The 19,542-nt window shown below is 43.6% G+C and overlaps 1 protein-coding gene across 7 annotated transcripts in view; it reads right to left on the bottom strand.

Annotated features, from left to right (window-relative positions):
- The window catches only part of ST3GAL3 (ST3 beta-galactoside alpha-2,3-sialyltransferase 3), a 241,289-nt gene that overhangs the window by 42,135 nt on the left and 179,612 nt on the right, over positions 1-19,542 (bottom strand). For all 7 annotated transcript variants that reach the window (XM_063140053.1, XM_063140029.1, XM_063140045.1 and 4 more), the window contains one exon: positions 5,923-6,069. In XM_063140053.1, coding sequence (XP_062996123.1) covers positions 5,923-6,069 — 147 coding nt within the window. The remainder of the gene's footprint in view (positions 1-5,922; positions 6,070-19,542) is intronic.

The raw sequence follows: 19,542 nt of genomic DNA on the forward strand, positions 1-19,542 counted from the left end.
AAGTAGTGACCAGCCTCTAAAGGCCAAATGTCTATGTAAACAGGAAGGTCTTAATGCTCTTTGCAAGGCAAATGAGAAGGGAACAAAACAAAACAAAGTTTCCTATGGCAGGGAGTTCCAAAGCCTAGGTGCGGCAACAGGGAAAGCTCTCTCCCTCGTTCCAATCAAATACAGTTTTTGATCTGAGAAAAGTATCTTTGTAGATAATCTTAATGGATGAGCAGGCTTGTACAGGTGAAAGCAGTCCTAAATTGTGTAGGGCTTTAAAGGTCATAATCAGCATTTTGAATTGGGTCTGGCAACAGATAGGGAGCCAGTGCAGTTGTTTCAGCAATAGCTTCCTCACTCCCAGTGCAACCAATGCAACTCTGCCTAGAAAGCAAGTTTACCACCCTGGAATTGATCTTTCATCCATCTTTGTTGCCTATGCACTCTTGTACCTTGCAGTATTCTCCAGATCCATCTGGCAAAAATTATAGTCTCAAAGTGGAGGATGTTCCTGTATTTAACCGTTTATTAAATCCTGCAAGAAATGCTTTGGGATCAGCCTTGAACCATTTCACTCTGCCTTCTCAACCCTGCTGAAAAACCCCCAAAATTACAAAGTTAATTGGCAGCACATTGTTACCATATGTGGTGTGCTAGCAGCGCCCTGAAGTTTATTTAAGCTTGGAAAGAGGAATGGAATATTACAACCCTTTATAAGGATTTCAAATTGCCCCTAGTTATTAAGGAGATGATCTACCTCAAGCCTCCTCCTGACCTTGCACTTTGTTGGTACCTCTTTGTACACTTTTGGACATGCTTAGCACAGGCCCTGAGTGAGTGGGCTTTGATTACATAGGTTGTTTTTATTATTATTAATTGACCAGCAACCTCTTTGATTCTGTTCCTGATGCAAGAGGAGGTTTGTTTAATACACACTCAAAAAACTTTGCAATATCTTTATTATGAAGATTTACTCTCAGCACAAGTTTGGTAGGATTATATTGTGTATCATTCCTTCTAAGAGAGAACTTATGTGGTAAGTGTTGACCGGATTCAAGCCAAAAGGGGGCCAATGAAAAACAAGAGGGAGGTATCAACATGCTAAGTGGAACTCCAAGGTTTGCAGAAGTACGATTCTCAAAAACTAAACAAAAAATGACAACTAAAGCCCCTCCCCCTGCCAAAACATCCCATTGATGATTGTGCAAGCTCAGTAGCCATGGAATGGTGAGAACCAGTTGTGGAAGAGGGAAAGAAAAGAGTGGAGGGGGAATGGAATGGAGTATTCTGGAGGAGGGCATGATTGGATGGAACCCTGATTGGCAAGAATCCTGAATTGGAATGATTAAACTTTTTTTTTTTACTTGTCAAACAAACTCTTGAGCAATTTCTACAGAGAAAGAGATGCATCACACTTTCAAAACTTCACATGCTACCTCTTGGGGTACTTCTGCATAGATTTTTTGAAAGCAGAATCAGCAGGTTTATCCGAGAACCACAGGCCACACTGCATCATGCATGGCTTGCCCTATTCTCACCCTATCTGTACCGAAGACAGAAGTAATACCAGGCTGTGCATGGGCATTGCGGTCTATACCCAGCAAGGTGCACTGTTGGTTTAAGAAACCCTGTGTCTTATCTATCCTTCTTTTCCCTGGGGCTGCCTTTACACATACTAGTTGTGCACTAAATCCTAACCCATGAATGCATGAAGTTCCCAAGTGGATGCAAATTCACGCTCTCAACTGGGATCATTATTGTCGCTGCACAGGGCACAAGATCTTGACTCTACACCTGCATCGCTTGTTCATTCTGCTTTTTTGTTAAAAGTGTCTGACCAAATAGTTTATCGTTTACTTCATCTGACAGAGGCCATTGGCAAAATCTGTTTCCCTTAAATTCTCATAAACTAGATTTTTTAATGCCCAAGCAGACTTTCATGAAGTAAAGCATCAGGTTCTAATTAAAACCCTCCTTGGTTGATTTTACCAATCTGATATGTGTAACAACCTATCAACCCTCACAAATCTAAATTCAAACACAGCATGCTCATTTCCGCAATCCCTCCTCTCCATTCCAAAAGAAATGTAATTGCCTGTGCATTTAAGATAATGTGTTCCAAAATAAAAATAAATTGAAGAAAACGTAGATGGCAAAGATTTAGTTTGTCTCTCCCTGCTATTTTAAGAGACACACCAAACACTCTCCCTCAGAAGAGCTGTTGTGCAAAAAGTGAACATAGTTGTGAACAAAGTGGATTTCCAGCATACATACAAATGTAATTTGGGTTAGGGAAATCTGTGCTAAAGTACAAAATCTTCTCACGGTGGTAATCTGAATATTCAAAGCAGTTGCTGGAGGGGTGGGGAAGCAACAGCAAGGCTCTTCTAATGCTATTATGGTGCAGGAAAATATCTGTACAGCAGCGGGCTACTAGAGGCAGAGCATATTTGATTGGTTTAATAGGCATTACTCCTCCTTTTCTCTGAATTTAGCCACTAGTATGTACAGGTTTAGGTATGTCAGCACACGGAACAGAAATAGAAAAATGACCATCAGTAAGTACAGAATTAAGGTATGCATACTATGAGGCATACGGTATGCATACTATAATCACCCTCCTAGCAGATCTGTAAATGTTAGGCTGCTGCACAAGGTGTTAAAATCCAGCAAGCTGGGCCTGACTGAGAAAGAGAAAGAACAAATGCAATACATCTTTCTTGATATCTAGCCCCAATTACACTTTCTATCCTTGAAGATTCCCCCATTTTTACTGGAAAGGAGTACAGTGACCCTCTCTCATTTTATCTCTTATGTAAAGTATAAATTAAACAACTAGATTAAGCAGATTTGTTTAGAAAAAAAGCCAATCTCAGTAATATCACTGGATTTCTTACTATACTCTGTAAATAGTTCAGACTTGAATTACCCTTCACTACTGGAGGTGCATCTTATACTAAAGTTGGATGTTGAATTCAGTATCAAATCACAAGATGTTCTTCCCTCACACCTGCCTACAAAAATTGCCTGACTGCATTCATCGCCTGGCTCTTTGCCCTTTAAGTTTCTAGGTGGTCTGACCCACTCAAATCTATGAGTAGCTTACTACCTACTCCTGTCTTGTGCCAAGCAAGTGGCTCTGAGCAGAACATGGCACACCTTTAGAGAAGGCCCACCTTGCATAGTGCATTCATTCCAAGTCTCCCGTTTCAGGAAAAAAAAATAGTTCAAAATGTTTGGGGGGGTGGAGCATACCAGAAAAGGGGAATGAACTCTCACAGATCTGGACTGGTTCTTCTGTACAGGAAAATTGCAAAGGCTGGGATTGTTTACCTTACAGAGGAGATGACAAACATCCCTATAATTACAAAGCCCAACTGGAATGCAGAGAGGCAGTATCTAGCCCTCCCTGCCTCGTAGCATAAAAGAACAAGGGCCATTCTGTGAACCGAAGAGTGAAAACTGAGATGAGGAAATATTTTTCCACACAATGTCACCTTTAGATTGGTTGTCACTAGCTACAAATAACAAGGATAACAAACTTAGCAGGAATCAAAGGAACATGGATGTATATTGGACAGCCAGAATAAAAATAAAACGTAGTTTAAATGTAAATTCTTGTAATGTATCAGGAGTTTTTGAAAGTCAAATCCACTTTGCTGAGGGAAAAAGCAAGGAACAGTGTGCTAGCAAGGTAGAAATAGTTAAAAAGTTAAGCACCAACCTGTCCCAGCTCTATTGAATAATTATTTATTTTTGCTTATTCTTTTAAATCAGATCAGTTCTGCTATAAACTCATCTCAGATAGAGATGAGACATGTTTTTCTGTGTCCTCCAATCAGCAACAATGTCTCTCACACCTTGTGCTTACTTATTGGAGTAAATACATGTATATTCACGTTGCATTCATTCAAAGTGTAGCTTAGTCAAATCCTACAAAATTGCAAAATTGATGAAGGATGGAAAAATAAAGATAAAAATGGAAATGAATTTATACTTATGACCACTTCTTTCTCCAGCATAGAGAACCATCATCATTGTTAATACTAATCTTAGGTGATTCCACACCTGTTAGTTTGGAAGCAAAATGGGGACAACATTTTGCCCCAAATGGCAGTGATTATGCATACTCAGAGGAATACCCTATGTATGAAGAAATATATGAGTTCGTAAAAACAAATAAATGCTAAAAGGCATTCATTTATAAAACAAACACCAATATTACTTGACAAAGACCAGTGAGATTTCAGAATTTATGGTTCCAGAACTGTTGAGGGCAGTTATACCATGGCATAAGAAAAAGGGGGGAAAGTGGGTGGGTGGGTGGGGATATAGGAGGGAGGAAATTAGCCTACTTAAAACCGTAACTGCTTATAGTTCCTGGAGTGCTGATCAGCATTGTGGGGAGGTGTATACCATGAGCTTAAAAAAACTCTCCTCATACTATACATGGTGAATGCCATGACCAATGCTACAAGGTTCTTGGTCCAGGCTGGCTGAAACCCTGAACAGGAGCACTCCTCATATAAGCTTGGGTATAAACAACAACATTTGTTTCCATGTCTCCATTTATATTCATCAAAGCAGCAGCAAATGTCCAGACTGCATTTTTCTCCTGGCCAATGTATAAGACTAGCTATGGAATGTAAAACTTAAATGAGTTGGAGCGTCATATTCCCAGGGGGCTGCAATCATAATTTTTCAACAAAAATGACAATTTCACTCCATTGTAGAATTAACCTTGGTTACAGGTTGTAGTGAATTTCACACTGTAGTATCTCATGGCAGTACCTGCCACTTGACACCAGAAATTCAAAAGGAAAGTGGAAAGTGGCTGATGCTGTGGTAGGCAGGAGTCACTGGCAAACAGGCCTTACTATGACATCCCTGAGCTACATGAAAAAAACACTTGTGGGAATTACATTTCATACATTTATGTGAAAGGGAAGCAGGAGAAATAACCTGCTATTCTCATGTCCCAGGGAAGCACATGGGTAGACACTGGCTCAGTTTGGACAACATGTGACTCAATGGTGGTTTTAGAACTCCATGGTGGAGTTGTTACACCAACATTGAGAAACCTGTTGTCTGGAGGGAAAACTCCACTCCACGGTGGAATTTTTTGGGAAAACACTCCATGCTGAATATCCACACTATGCAGAGAAGAATTCCTGCACAACCATTGTGTTGCATGTTGTATGGCAGGCTCTACGGAGTTTTCCATTATGTTGAGTTGACTTTTCTACTGGCTACAGTGATCCCTGGCAAGAGTGGTGAAAGGTGAAAGTGCCGCTCTAGGAGAGCCACTGGGATTGGTTTTTGCACCAATGGCTGATGGGATACCATCAGGAGGACTGGGGAGGAGAGAGGGTGGAGGAACTGTCAATCAAACATCATGATGGATTTTACTCAACTCCACGGTAGCCCATAGTCACACAATGGTGGAGTCAGAACACATTGAGTGGGGAGTGTCCCCTAAAAACTCAACCGTTAAGTGGAGTTTTCACACTGCATTGACTAATGTGTTGTCTGAACTGAGCCACTCTCTGAAACAACATGATACAGCATGATGCATCATAATACATGATACTGTCATATCTCAGTACATATAGCCTACGTGTCAAGGCTGACTTGCTGATTTACATACTCTGTGTACCATCCCAATTTGTCTGCATCCCTGGTGTTTATTTTTATCACTTCTAGCTGCTAACTTCTATTGCTGCTGCTATCGAACATTTAGCACCAGTATGTTAGGCATTGCACAAAACATAGAAGTGACACATTCCCTGTTCAGAGGACTTACACTATCTATTACCTGGGAGGGGGATTCAGGGAAGGGAAAAAGGTTATGGATTAACTTCAGGATTTGTTTTTCATCAGCGACACAAAAGAAAGCAAGGGTCATCTTGGGAGTAAGCTCCCCTGCACACTTACCCCTCTGCCCATCAGGCCGTTGTTGAAAGGAAGGCCAATAAAGCTGAAAGCTGCTTCTTGGATGAAGTATGGATTCAGGATACGGATCTCGTGGGGCTCCCTTGGAACATGAGTTGCCACAGACTTCCAAAAGCCATCAGAGGCACTCTGTAGAAATGCAAAAGCCCATATCTCAGATAGTTAGAAAACCCATGTGTCACAATCCCATTTCATTTTTGAACCCACCAGTATTGGAGATTTTTTTTTACAAAATTAGCCACTGACTCTAGGCTCTAACAAGGAATTAAGCCAAAGATATGGGCAGATAATAAAAGAAGTCTCAATGATTGGTCTATTTCAGCTATTCTTGCCTGGGCCTTTAAGATACATTCTATCCATACTCCATGTTCAGTCATCCTTGTTAAGTTACATCTGATTTATGATCCAAGAAAAATAATCTTGCTCTAGAAAATGCAGCATGTACAGTGAGGAGAAAAAAGAAAGGAAAGAAAAGAGCAAGCACAATAATCGGGTGGAGTTATTGTTTTTATGATGGCCTAACCTTTAGGGAAATTTATCCATTAAATTGGGATCAGACATAGGATGGATTAAATTTCCAGCACCCATTTTCCATTGTGCATCCCTGATTTTTTTGGGAATGCCTCATAATCTGGATAGCTGGGACACTGTGGAAAGAGAAGAAAGTGAGAAAACCACTACTAGTATTTAAACTAGGAATGTGCAATGGATACGGACACGGCCTGAAGACTGAACAGAATTGGTGCCCCTTGGACCGTTTCTGGTGCTTCCAAAGTGGTACTCCCTCTGAAGCCATAGGAACCAAAGCCAGCCAGAATGAGGCTTTGCTACCATTTCATGCTAAGAGACACAGACATTCTGTCTCCTCTTCAAATAGTGTATTTTGGTATTATTTCTCAAAACACTGATGAGTGGGAGAGAGGGGGAAGTGTGATTAATCCCAGGGCATGTTTTACTAGGGGCTCTAATCACTAGTTAGTGATTAGAGGGGGGAGGGCAAGGATGGAACATAAAATGGCCATTCTTCTAAAGCTAGCAGGCTTCACTATGAAAAAGCTTCTAAACCGGTTTTCAGTCATTCATAACTCCCTAACCCCTGCACCTATCCTTCTGAATCTTTGCAAGTTAGAGACACATCTAGGCTTTCTGTAATTTTCAGAATGATGGTCTACAAGGATACACACAAAACATCAAGACTGCTCTTGTACAAAAACCCCATGCCTATTCATCTGAAATTTGGATAACTTGATACCTTCAGAGGACACAACTATCCCTGCGAATTACAACCAGTTCTGCCAAGAAATAAATAAGCTATCAGCAGTTCTCTGTTGTTGTTGTTGTTGTTGTTGTTTAAAAAAAATATACCAAAATATAAAGGCATGTATCACCAAAAAAAATTGCACGTATTTTTCTGACATTTGGCAGATGTAATCCCCTCCTAAGGGAATAATATGCCTACAAATATTGTCCAATTCTGACCAAAATTATATATATATATATATATATATATATATATATATATATATATAGCCATTTTTTATTTCCTATGATAGTCAATTGGAGGCATGAAGCCTTGGATTTCCAAATCTTGGCTTGAGTTCAATAACTGAGCCTAAGTGAACAGTCTCTGAATCAGTCCAAGCAGAATCGGGCTGCTTCCCTAAGTGCCAAATCAGGGTCCAATTTGAAGCAGGGGACTGGTGCACAGCTCTAATTTAAACCCACCATTTCTGAGCACTGCACCAAGATGGAAGATCTGGTAAACTTTCCCCACAGAGGATGCCAATAATTGAGAGATTTTCTGGACAGTAATATTAGGGCATGCCCTGCTTATATCTAGTGGAAACACAACCCCTTAATAAGATGTGTTTCATCTTAAAATAAAGGGGAAATTCACACACAAGAACTAACCAAGCTATGCCCAGAGCTATTTTAATCCCACCACTAGACCTCTGCTTTCTCAAAACAATGAATAAAACTAATCTTAACTTGAACTACTTATGAAAAGAAAAGGTAGCTCCATCCTGGCTGTTCCCTAGACTGACCACCAAGACTGGCTATATATTTCTCTTGTTCTCACAATGAACCATACAGACAGCCTGCCCTTTGCACTCATGGACTGTAGGAAAAATGAAATGTCTGCAGAATGAAACACCTCATAAATCCTGGGAAGGGAGAACCCTGACAGATGAGGAAACAGGGCTCTCGGCTCATGTCTAAAATGGATTAGGTATCTTTATTTACTGTAGGTTGGTCTCTACTTCTTATAGCACCCCTGAGAAAACCAGCTATTTGATGTAAAATCCACAGCTGAGGAAAGAGTAGTAGAAACAAATCAAGCAGTTCTAATTACAGATCGCCCGCTATGGCATTCTGATTCCCTGCAATACCCAATCCACTTGTTCTGAAAGGTATTCAATACCTATTCTGAACAGCAGGAAATCACTGGGATATGTGATACAGGAATTTATGGAAAATACCTTCCCTTCTCTTCGGGGGAAGGATGTACCGTAGGGAGCATGATGGCACCAGAGGCACTGAGACCTTACTATTACTTCATATTCCATAAGCAAAATCTTCAGTGCATCTAGAAACATGCACTAATTTTCCAACATGATACAGAGATCAGAAGTTGTTCTTGCGAGTTTCCCAGAGATTCCTAATGTGCCTAGCTATATCAATATAAACCCACAGTTGACATACACCTACAGTTAACACTGTTTTTCCCATTTGTAAATGAATTCCCTTAATCCATTCATTGTGAGTGTTTTTTTAAAGGACTATAAAATCTATTGGGCTTTAATTATAATCTAGCAAAATACACAAACAGTTGCAATATGTATGAAAATGTGGGCTTAAAAATGGCCTGTAGCTTAGTGGGTGAGAAAGTATCAGCCAAACCTTGCCTTCCCTGATGGTTTTCTCCATCTTTTTTCCCTTTGGCTTTTCTTTCTCTCCCTCTCTATCCTTTGTGATCCTCACCTGCGTGCTGCTGCAGCTTTCCCCCCTTATGTCCTGAGAATTGTCTAGCAAATGGTGAAAATGTGTATGGGGAAAAATGGTGTACTGGTAGGACAATCCTTATACAATGAGCAGAGTTTATTTTCTTTTTTTGTTTACTCCACACCTTGGAGTTCATAGCCTTTCCAAGACATTTTAACATGCATAAAAGAATATGTGGGGGTGAGGGGCAGCACTGCGGTAGAGGTTCTGCCATGACATATCATGTTCACTGCACTGTTTGAAAAGACTCGTACACATACAGCTGGGTGTGAAGAAGATTCATTTCTATGTATTCAAGAACTCTGCTTTTCCAGAGTTCCTGAGTGCACGGAATTCAACCCCCAACACATACAACTGTATGTGAGAGGACTTATCAGATATCACATTTAATGTATGTCTATCGGGGACAGTGTCTGACATCTCCCTTATGTGAGGTCATACATTAAAAACCTCTGGAAAAGGCTTAAGTGGCTGGGCTGATTGTTGCTCATCTCTGTATGCCCACATTCATTCCTGACCCAGTCCTGTTACGTACCAGAGGTTTTTACCATTTTTCTTAATGTGCGGTGTGTTGATTGTTAGGCATGTGAATAGGAACTGTACAAGATGGTCATGGTTATCAGTGTAATGACTGCTGTTGTCACAAAGACACTGTTGTCTCCCTAAAGCATGGGGAACAGTGGTATTCCCCCATGCAGTTCTGAGTGGAAAGAAGGGGCAATAGGTCATAGTTCTCTCCCAGGTGAAGGTTGCAGGATCCACAAACACAGTCTATTACCTTGCCCTCCCTTTAAATGTTCCATCAAATTCAACACCTGCCCATGCCAGCAAAGCTGTTCAAGAGTAGAAGAGAGGCAGACACAGATATATGGATATAACTATAGAAGATAAGCAAGTGTTTACCATAAAAAAATATGAATAACTATTTATAGCATAAATTGTCTTTGACCAAGCACCACTGATCCATTTCATTTTACTGAGTCTTTTCTGTGCTTTTTGAAATGCCACTTTTGAGACAGGGAACTCCATCAGACGAGTGTTTTATTGCACACTCGTTACTAGGCACTCATGGATTTTCGTGGGTCCCTCTAATGAAGTCGCCTGTCTCCCATGCACCTCCCGCCCTTTCTAGCCTTCTTTGCACAACAAAAAAATGCAGGTTGCTTACCTGTAACTGTAGTTCTTCGAGTGGTCATCTATGCATCACACATATGGGCTTTGCGCCTGCGCAGAGACCAAACCGGAATCTCCAATAGCTTAGGGAAATGCTTTTGGGCGGGAACCCCTCCCCCACGCTACTGCGCATGTCCCTGGGGTTCCCGTCCTTACCTCAGTTTACAGGAGTCCGACATTGTGCCCCCATAAACATGAGTGTAAATAAAATAAAGTACATTCCACATATAACTGTGTCATTTATAAATTTCACACCACCAAGTGGGGATGGTGGGTGGGTTGTGTGAATGCATAGATGACCACTCGAAGAACTACAGTTACAGGTAAGCAACCTGCATTTCTTCATCGTGGTCTCTATGCATCACACATATGGGCGAGTAGCAAGCTCACATACCTTGGAGGCGGGTTGGTGTATTATTTCAACACTTCCGAAAGCACCGTCCTTCCAAATGAACAGTCATGTCTGGATTGAGTGTCCAAGCTGTAATGCTTGACAAATGTGGAAGGGGTGGACCAGGTCGCAGCCTTGCAAACGTCCCGAAGTGGAACACCCCTGTTAAAGGCCACAGATGTTGACATCGCCCTGGCTGAATGAGCTGTCACAGGCCGCTGTATCTCTAGCTTGGAGATAGAGTAGGCAAGTTGAATTGTTTCTACAATCCAGCGTGATAGCCGCTGGCATGACACTGGGAATCCCTTATAAGGCTCACCATAACATAAAAACAGTTGCTTGGATTTCCTAAATCCTTCGGTTCTAGCTCTATAAAAAGCGAGAGCCCTTCTAACGTCCAGCATGTGCAGAGCAGTGTCCGCAGGCGTTGTAGGATTAGGAAAAAATGCTGGCAAGACAATGTCCTGAGCAAGGTGAAAAGGTGTCACCACCTTAGGTAAGAAAGATGGGTCTGTTCGTAACACAACCCTGTCACTATGAAAAATCGTATAGGGCGCATCTATCCTTAGAGCTCTAAGCTCACTTGCGCGCCTTGCTGAGGTTATGGTAACCAAGAACACAGTCTTGAGGGTCAAGAGTCTTAAGTCCGTTGTAGCCATGGGCTCAAAGGGTTTTCTTATCAGCACATGGAGCATGACTGACAAGCTCCATGATGGTACGATGTTCCTAGTTGTTGGTATAGTATTTTTAAGACCTTTTAAAAACTCTTTGGACCTAGGGTGAGTGAAGGGCGAGAACCCTTCCACCCCTTCGTGAAAAGCTGTAATGGCGGCCAAATGAACTTTGATCGACGACAGGCCTAATCCTCCTTGGTACAGTGAGAGCAGATATTCCAGAATCACTAAAATGGGGCAAGTCTTCGCAGTGTGACTCGTTTCTCGTGCAAAATTAGAAAATCTTTGCCATTTAGCCGCATATGACTTCCTTGTCGAAGGCTTTCGTGATGCCGTCAAAATGCTCTGTACAGTCAATTGTACGGTACGGGAGAGTGTGGCATTATCCTCCACGCTGTCATCTTGAGCGTCGAGAGGTTTGGGTATCAACCCCTGCCCTGGTGTTGAGACAGAAGGTTCAGTATCGATGGTAATTTGATGTAGTCCCCTCTTGACAGTCGAAGGGCGTGAGGGAACCATGGCTGTCGAGGCCACCACGGCGCGATCAGAATACAGTCTGCGCTGTCTGCCCGTATTTTGGCCAAGACTTTTGTCATGAGCGGGAAAGGGGAGAAGATGTAGAGTAATCCTCCTGTCCACGTTCTTGTGAAGGCGTCTCCTAGCGAGTTCCTTCCTTCTCCTGCTCTGCTGCAGAATCTGGTACAGACTGCGTTTTCTGCGGTGGCAAAGACATCGACAGCAGGACGGCCCCAATACCGAAAGAGATCGTCTCTTACTTCGGTATCGAGCTCCCATTCGTGGTCGACGTGGAAGGACCTGCTGAGGGAGTCCGCTACGATATTCTCCTTGCCCGCTACGTGGATCGCAGTCAGGTAAGTCTTTCTCCTTATGCACCAGTTCCAAACACTGAGTGCAGATCGGGTCAATGGATGTGACCTTGTTCCCCCTTGTCTGTTTATGTAGCAGACTGTCATGGTATTGTCTGTTGCGATCAGGACATCCTTGCCGTTGATAATCTGAGCAAAGGCTTTTAACGCATTTTCTACCGCCAGGAGTTCCAGATGATTGATATGCTCCTCTTTCTGATGAGGAGGCCATCGACCTTGGGCGGTGAACGCGTTGCAGTGAGCTCCCCATCCGATAAGGGAGGCATCGGTAGTGATAGTCACCGATGGCGTTCCCTGCTGAAAAGGAATTCCCTCCAAGAGGTTTCCCATCGAGAGCCACCATTTTAAGGATGCCCGTACCTGTCTCGGTATCGAGAGGTGAGTCTTGCGGGCGTTGCGTCAAAGATCGAACGCCCTCAAAAACCAACCCTGAAGGACCCTCATTCGTAGCCTTGCGAATCGGATGACAGCGGTGGTAGCTGCCATCAAGCCCAGCAATCTTTGGATTGTCCATGCCGAGGGTCTTGCTTGGGCTTCGACATCGAGGATGAAGTCTCGAAGTGTTGTTGCTCTTGCTATCGGAAGGTATGCCCTTCCATCCCGAGACGATAGAGTCACTCCTATAAAGTCTATTGTCCTTCGAGGAGTGAGTATGGATTTTTCTTTGTTGACCCATAGTCCTAGGGAATCTAGGAGATTGAGAGTCGTGACTATGTTGTCCTGGAGCGTGTAGCTGGTCTCCGCCACCAGGAAGTCATCTATGTATGGATAAATGTGAATCTCTTTTTGTCGTAGGTGTGCGCATACAACAGCCATCACCTTCGTGAAGACCCACGGTGCCATCGCGAGGCCGAAGGGAAGAATGGTAAACTGGAACTGCTGGGCGCCGATGGAGAAACGTAGGTAAGTTTGATGCGATTTCCTGATGGAGATATGGAAATACGCATCTTTCAGGTCTACCACCGCAAACCACACCCCCGTATGCAACAGCTGAAGAATGGTAAACTGGAATTGCTGGGCGCCGATGGAGAAACGTAGGTAAGTTTGATGCGATTTCCTGATGGAGATATGGAAATACGCATCTTTCAGGTCTACCACCGCAAACCACACCCCCGTATGCAACAGCTGAAGAATGGAAGCAACTGTTGTCATACGGAACTTCTTCGGGGTGATGTACTTATTCAACTGTCTTAAGTCCATAATCGGTCGAAGACCCCCATCCTTCTTCGGGATCGTGAAGTAGTGCGAAAAGAACCCCTGGTTGATATCCTCTGCGAGTACAGGCAAGATAGCTCCTTTCGCTAGCAGGGTTTGTACCTCGAGCAGCAGAGGAGGGGATGGTGCTGTTACTTTCACCCCCGAAGAAGGAGGAAGGTATCGAACTCGATGGCATACCCCGTCTCGATGATGGCGAGCACCCAGGAGTCGGATGTTATGGACTCCCATTGATGGTACTTGGGTGCTAGATGGTTGGTAAAGGGTAGACCTGGGAGAGGGAAGTCAAAGGCGCTGCCTCTTCGAAAAATCCGGCTGATTTTTATTTTGTTGATATCTGCCTTGATAAGGTCTCTTCCTCTGTAACTGTTGTTGCTGCTGCCTTACAGGGTGTTTATCGTATTGAGGCCGCTGCTGCAACTGTTGATAGGGTTGCCTTGTCCAGCGCCTTTGCTTGTATTGAGGCAAGGGTTGTGAGAAGCCCATCTTCCTGGCCATTGTGCGAGCCTTATAGATGGTGTCTAAGGACTCATCAGTCTTATTGTTAAAGAGGCCTTCGACATCGAATGGCAAGCTTTCTATTCTAGTTTTTGTTTCATTAGTGAGGTTGGCCGACCTCAACCATGCATGCCGATGAAGAGCCACCGATCCCATCATGGATTTTGAGTGGGAATCGGTCTGGTGTCTAGCCGAATTAAGTTGTAGCCTTGCAATTGCAGTAGCTTCCGATTGAAAAATTCTTGCTAATTCCCTTTTTTCTTCGGGAAGATGGTTACAGAGAGAATTTATTTTCTGAAGCAGAAAAATTTGGTATCTCGCCATAGTCGCTTCGTACGCTGAAGTTCTTATTCCAAGAGATGAGGAAGCGTAAACCCTTCTTCCGAGGTAATCTAGTTTCCTGCCCTCCCTATCGATTGGGGCTGAATGAATCTTTTGTGATTTCCCTTGAGCCGATTCTACAACTATTGAATTAGGCTTGGGGTGTTGAAAAAGGAATTCCGCACTCATCTCTTTAACCTTATACATTGCCTCCAATCTCTTGGATGTCGGTTGAGTGGCGCAAGGTGTCTTCCAAGAAATTTGAGCAGTCCTCTTCTGAGTAGGAGAAAATGGTATAGCAACGGTGGAACTAGCTTCCGTTCTCATGACATCATAAATTTGGTCATCATCGATTTCTGTTGGTTGGTCGATGTCGAGGCCCAACGATTGAGCCATTCTAAGTACATGGTCCGCGAAGGTACCCATATCTTCTGAAGGAGAGGCGGGATCATGCGTGTTTACGATGTCCTTGGGTGATGGCATGGAAGGCGCCACAGAGACCACTGAGTCAGAATCAGATACGTATTCGTCATCTGGTGAGGTTGGCGCAGTGGTTTGCCTTGTGTGTTGCACTGGCTGTAACGCTTGCTCTCCATGGGTTGAGGATGTAATTGGTCTCGGTATCGGAGCGTCAACCCTGCTACCGTGGCTCGATGGCGAGCGAGGCTGTAATGCAGCGGGTACTTGAATCACCCTCGCATGGGGAGGAGGGTGAGCATAATAGTCATCCCGTCTTCTTTCAGTGTAAAATTCTTGAGGATGGTGACACTCCCAATCATAAGGATGGTCTCTGTGGTATCCCGAATACTGAGAGATGCGATCATAATCATGCCTAGGAGACAGGTCATGTCGTCGAGTAGACGGTACCGTGAGGTGCCTTGAATCGTGCCGAACAGCCATGGACGGTACGGAAGCTACCGATATTGAGTCCCGTATTTTGCCCTCCGATAACGAGCTCCTGGCTGTCGGTATCGGGGTCGGTAGTGATGGGCGTTCTATTACCACCGACTGTATCGGGACCGCTGGTCTGGCTTCATCACGTCTAGGTGATGCCAGTATTTCAGCTGTCGATATCGAGGTCGAGGGGCGTACCGGTGATCTTGTCGGTATCGACGAAGATCTTGGCTGGCCATGTCTGGGCGATGCCGTGGTTACGGTATCGGCCTTAGAGGAGGAGTGTTTGTCAGTATCCTTCCTCTTTTTCTTCTTTTTCTTGGCCTGCTCCGCCGATTTAGGGGTCCGGGCTTTTTTGGTCAGTTTTTTAGCCGCGGACACCGCAAGGGATCGGCCTGGCGTCAGGGGTATGGCCCTGTTCTCCGCCATCATCTCCTCAGTAATTATTACCGCCTGAACATCAGGGGTTGGGCTTTCGGCCATGGCTCTTGAGGAGGATTTTTCAGAACGTTTACGAGGCTCAGGTTCCGTGGCCCGTAAAGCCTTTTCCCAGAGAAGTGAGCGAAGTCTGTCGGACCTGTTCTTCCTGGTTTGCCTTGTAAAGGCCATACAGTGATGGCACTGTTGCACCTTATGTCCCTCGCCCAGGCAGAGTACACAGAGAGAGTGACCGTCCTTAGGAGGGAGTTTAGCGCCGCATTTGACGCACTTTCTGAAAGGGGCCCTCACGGCCATGCGCCTGAGGCGCCGCGCGATCAAACGATCGCTCAGGAGAAAAGAGGGGAAGATATCTATATATATATAAAGATGAAGGATTTTTTTTCTTTTTTTTTTTTATAGATACAGAAGAGTAAGAAGAGAATATGAGAATATGAGAAGAGGGATGTTAGAAAAGGATCAAAAAGGTAAGTAACAGATTAAATCGATAGATATCACGGTTTCTTGATCTGTGCACAATGGCGGACGACAAAGAACTAAGGTAAGGGCGGGAACCCCAGGGACATGCGCAGTAGCGTGGGGGAGGGGTTCCCGCCCAAAAGCGTTTCCCTAAGCTATTGGAGATTCCGGTCTGGTCTCTGCGCAGTCGCAAAGCCCATATGTGTGATGCATAGAGACCACGATGAAGAACCACCCTAGGCCTTTGCTAGACCTACCAGTAAATCTGCGCCAGATGAGGGGAGACCCCGCGATGCAAACATCGTGGGATATCGCCCTAGTCTACACGTCAAGTGCAACAAGCTCAAGGAGAGGCCCATCGCATCCACCACTTTTTTTTTAAGGGAACGAAGCGCATGAATGCTCATGCGCCAAAGTCAGTGTTGTTGTTTTTTTAAAAAATTGGATTTCTCTGATCCCTCCCACTCTGTCCCCAATGGGCGCAGCCCTCCTGGGGAGCACTGTGCCCTGTGCGTGGCTCCTGACTCCACAGCTTTTCTTGCGTGGAGCTGGGAAAAGCTGCGAAAACGGGCCACACGCTCGCGGTCTCAGGCTCAGCCCGAGACTGCAGGAAAAAGAGGGGCCAAAGAAGTAGCCTATATCCTGGGGCCAGGGAGGGTTGATCCCTGCCTGAGCTCGGGATCACCTGTGCATCATCTGGACATACAGGGATGATCCCGGGTATCACCCCGGGATATAGCCTGGTCTAGCAAAGGCCCCAGTAAGTCTGACTTATTTTTAAAGATGGAAGTTGCCACTATCTCCTGCTGTGTGTAGGAGAAGCAGCGAGATCAAAATGGCCCACTGAGTGGGCCATGTGCAAGTTGTTTACTTCCTCTTTCAAAAGATGAAGTAATGAGGGACAAATGCACCGGCGGAGAAGTGACAGCAAGCAGACACGATTTCCCCCTGTGTAATGACGCTCAGGATCTCTAGAGTATGACACGAGGATCTTCTAAAACTGTCACATCAAAAGTGAGCCTTCAGCCTCTTCAACTGATTTTCAGATTTATTATATTGCCAGTTTGCACCTTAATCAATTTGCTCCACTCGGGCTTTCTCCTACGCTATTTAAATTTAAAACCAACTTCCATATAATTTTTGATTAGCTGCAATTTCTGCTTGCCAACGTAAAATGTTTACATAATGTGTTGAAGCTGATAGAACAACCTTCATCAAAATGAAGTCTGACAGAAGTTTCTGTTGTGAAACTTGCCAAGTGGGGCAGAGAGACACATAGGAAGCTTATACTGAATCAGCTCAGTATTGTCTACACTGACTGCCTGTAGCTCTCCAGGGTCTCAGACAGGGGTTTTCCCCAGCCCTTTCTGGAGATGCCAGGAACTGAATCTGGGCCCTTTGCATGCCAAAAAGGTACTGTATCACTGAACCATGGCTCCTGCCCTAAGGCATGAGAAACTGAGAACAGATGTCTATTATGTGAAATAAGAGCACTTGTCACAATCTCCTGTTGGCATTACAGCATCAGCAGGTAGATGATGTATAAGGTGCTAACAAGGTGCTAAACTGTATAGAGGGAGCAGTTATTGTAGACAGGTGCAGGGGATGCTTATGGAGGTGCAGGGAATGCTTATCAAATTTGCAGAAGTCACAAAATTGGGTGGGATGGCTAATGCCTTGGAAGACAGAAACAAACTTCAAAGTGATGTTGATCTTGGAGTGTTGGGCTGAAAACAACAGAATGAAATTTAATAGGGGCAAATGCCAAGTTCTATACCTAGGAAAAATAAACCAAATGCACAGTTACTAGATGGGGGAAATTGACTTAGCAATACTAAAAGTGAGAAGGATCTTGGAATTGTTGTAGATCGCAAGCTGAATATGAGACAACAGTGTGATGTGGCTGAAAAAAAGCAAATGCTATTTTGGGATGTATTTATCAAAGTATAGCTTCCAAATCATGTGAGGTATTGGTTCCCCTCTATTCAGCACTGGTTGGGCCTCATCTTGAGTACTGTGTCCAATTCAGGGCAACACACTTCAACAAGAATGCAGACAAGCTGAACGGGGTTCAGAGGAGGGCAATAAGGATGATCAGGGATCTGGAAACAAAGTCCTATGAGGAGAGACTGAAAGAACTGGGCATGTTTAGCCTGGGGAAAACTGACGGGAGACATGATAGCTCTCTTCAAGTACTAGAAAAGTTGTCACACAGTGGAGGGCCAGGATTTCTTCTTGATCATCTGCTATTCTTTGATTCTATGATCCCAGAGTGAAGGACACAGAATAATGGGCTCAAGTTACAGGAAGCCAGATTCCAGCTGGACATCAGGAAAAACTTCCTGACTGTTAGAGCAGTACAACAATGGAACCAATTATCTAGTGAGGTCGTGGGCTCTCCCACACTAGAGGCCTTCAAGAGGCAGCTGGACAACTATCTATCAGGGATGCTTTAAGGTGGATTCCTGCATTGAGCAGGGGGATGGACTCAATGGCCTTATAGGCCCCTTCCAACTCTGCTATTCTATGGTTCTATTCTTTGTCATGGGGGTGCCAATTAAAAGAACATGTAATTCATATGACAAATCCCAATGTTACATTCCATAATACCATTCAGACCCACCTGGATTTGATTGGCTCTGATAAAAGGTGGGTGGAAGAGAATGCTGACTGGAGAGCTAACAGTTGCACAGAAAGAAAAAGTGGAGAACTGAGATTACAAAACTTTCAAACTAGTTTTCTACAATAATATAACTGTTGTGCTGCTCTGTAGGAAAGTGTACGATCATCATTTGCTATAAATAACTGCAGCTGAAGGCCTCAACTGGCAGTAGGCCACACAACATATAGATGTGAAAAAATAGACATGTACATTTGTCACACCTGTACACTGGGGTGGGGGAACAGAACACATACAATTTCCTGCATGGAAATATCTATGTACAAAATGCTTTGTGTGTGAAGGTCCCCCAAAATTTTATTTATTTATTTATTTATTTCATTTCTATACCGCCCAATAACCGAAGCTCTCTGGGCGGTTCACAAAAATTAAAACCATGAAGAGCATAATAAAACAACAAAATAGCAGCTTAAAGAAAGGGAGAAACTATTAAGAGAGAAAGAGGGAAACTATAGGGAGAGAAAGGGGGAAATTGTAGGAAGACTTTCAACCTGAAGTTAGGTGTATATGACTTTCTACAAATGCCATGTAATTTTTTAAAACAAGTAGGTTTGGATTGTATACCTAGTTGGGGGGGACTGCATGAGATCTTATTGATATAGGGCGGGATATAAATGTTTTAAATAAATAAATAAATGAGATGCTGCTTGATTTGATGAATAGGAAGCCTTGATAGAAGATTATTGATCAATTCCACAATGTGACAAGATTCTGCAGATCCACTACCATACAGGGTGGTAAAATGTATGGCTCAGAACCATGAAATGGAGTTGTGAACTGAAGCAGATGGACTGTTTTTTGTTTTGTTTTAACATACTATTTACAAATTGGATTAAATCTCCTTCTGTGTTTTACACAGGCTCTAGGGCTTAAACAATTCTAAGTTGCCAAGAAAACGTTAACAACTAGAAAAACTTCCTATACATTTACTTTATGCTTACAAACCCAAGTTGTTATCCTGAAACATCT

This window comes from Elgaria multicarinata, chromosome 1, assembly GCF_023053635.1.
Source record: "Elgaria multicarinata webbii isolate HBS135686 ecotype San Diego chromosome 1, rElgMul1.1.pri, whole genome shotgun sequence".
Classification (NCBI taxonomy): domain Eukaryota; kingdom Metazoa; phylum Chordata; class Lepidosauria; order Squamata; family Anguidae; genus Elgaria; species Elgaria multicarinata.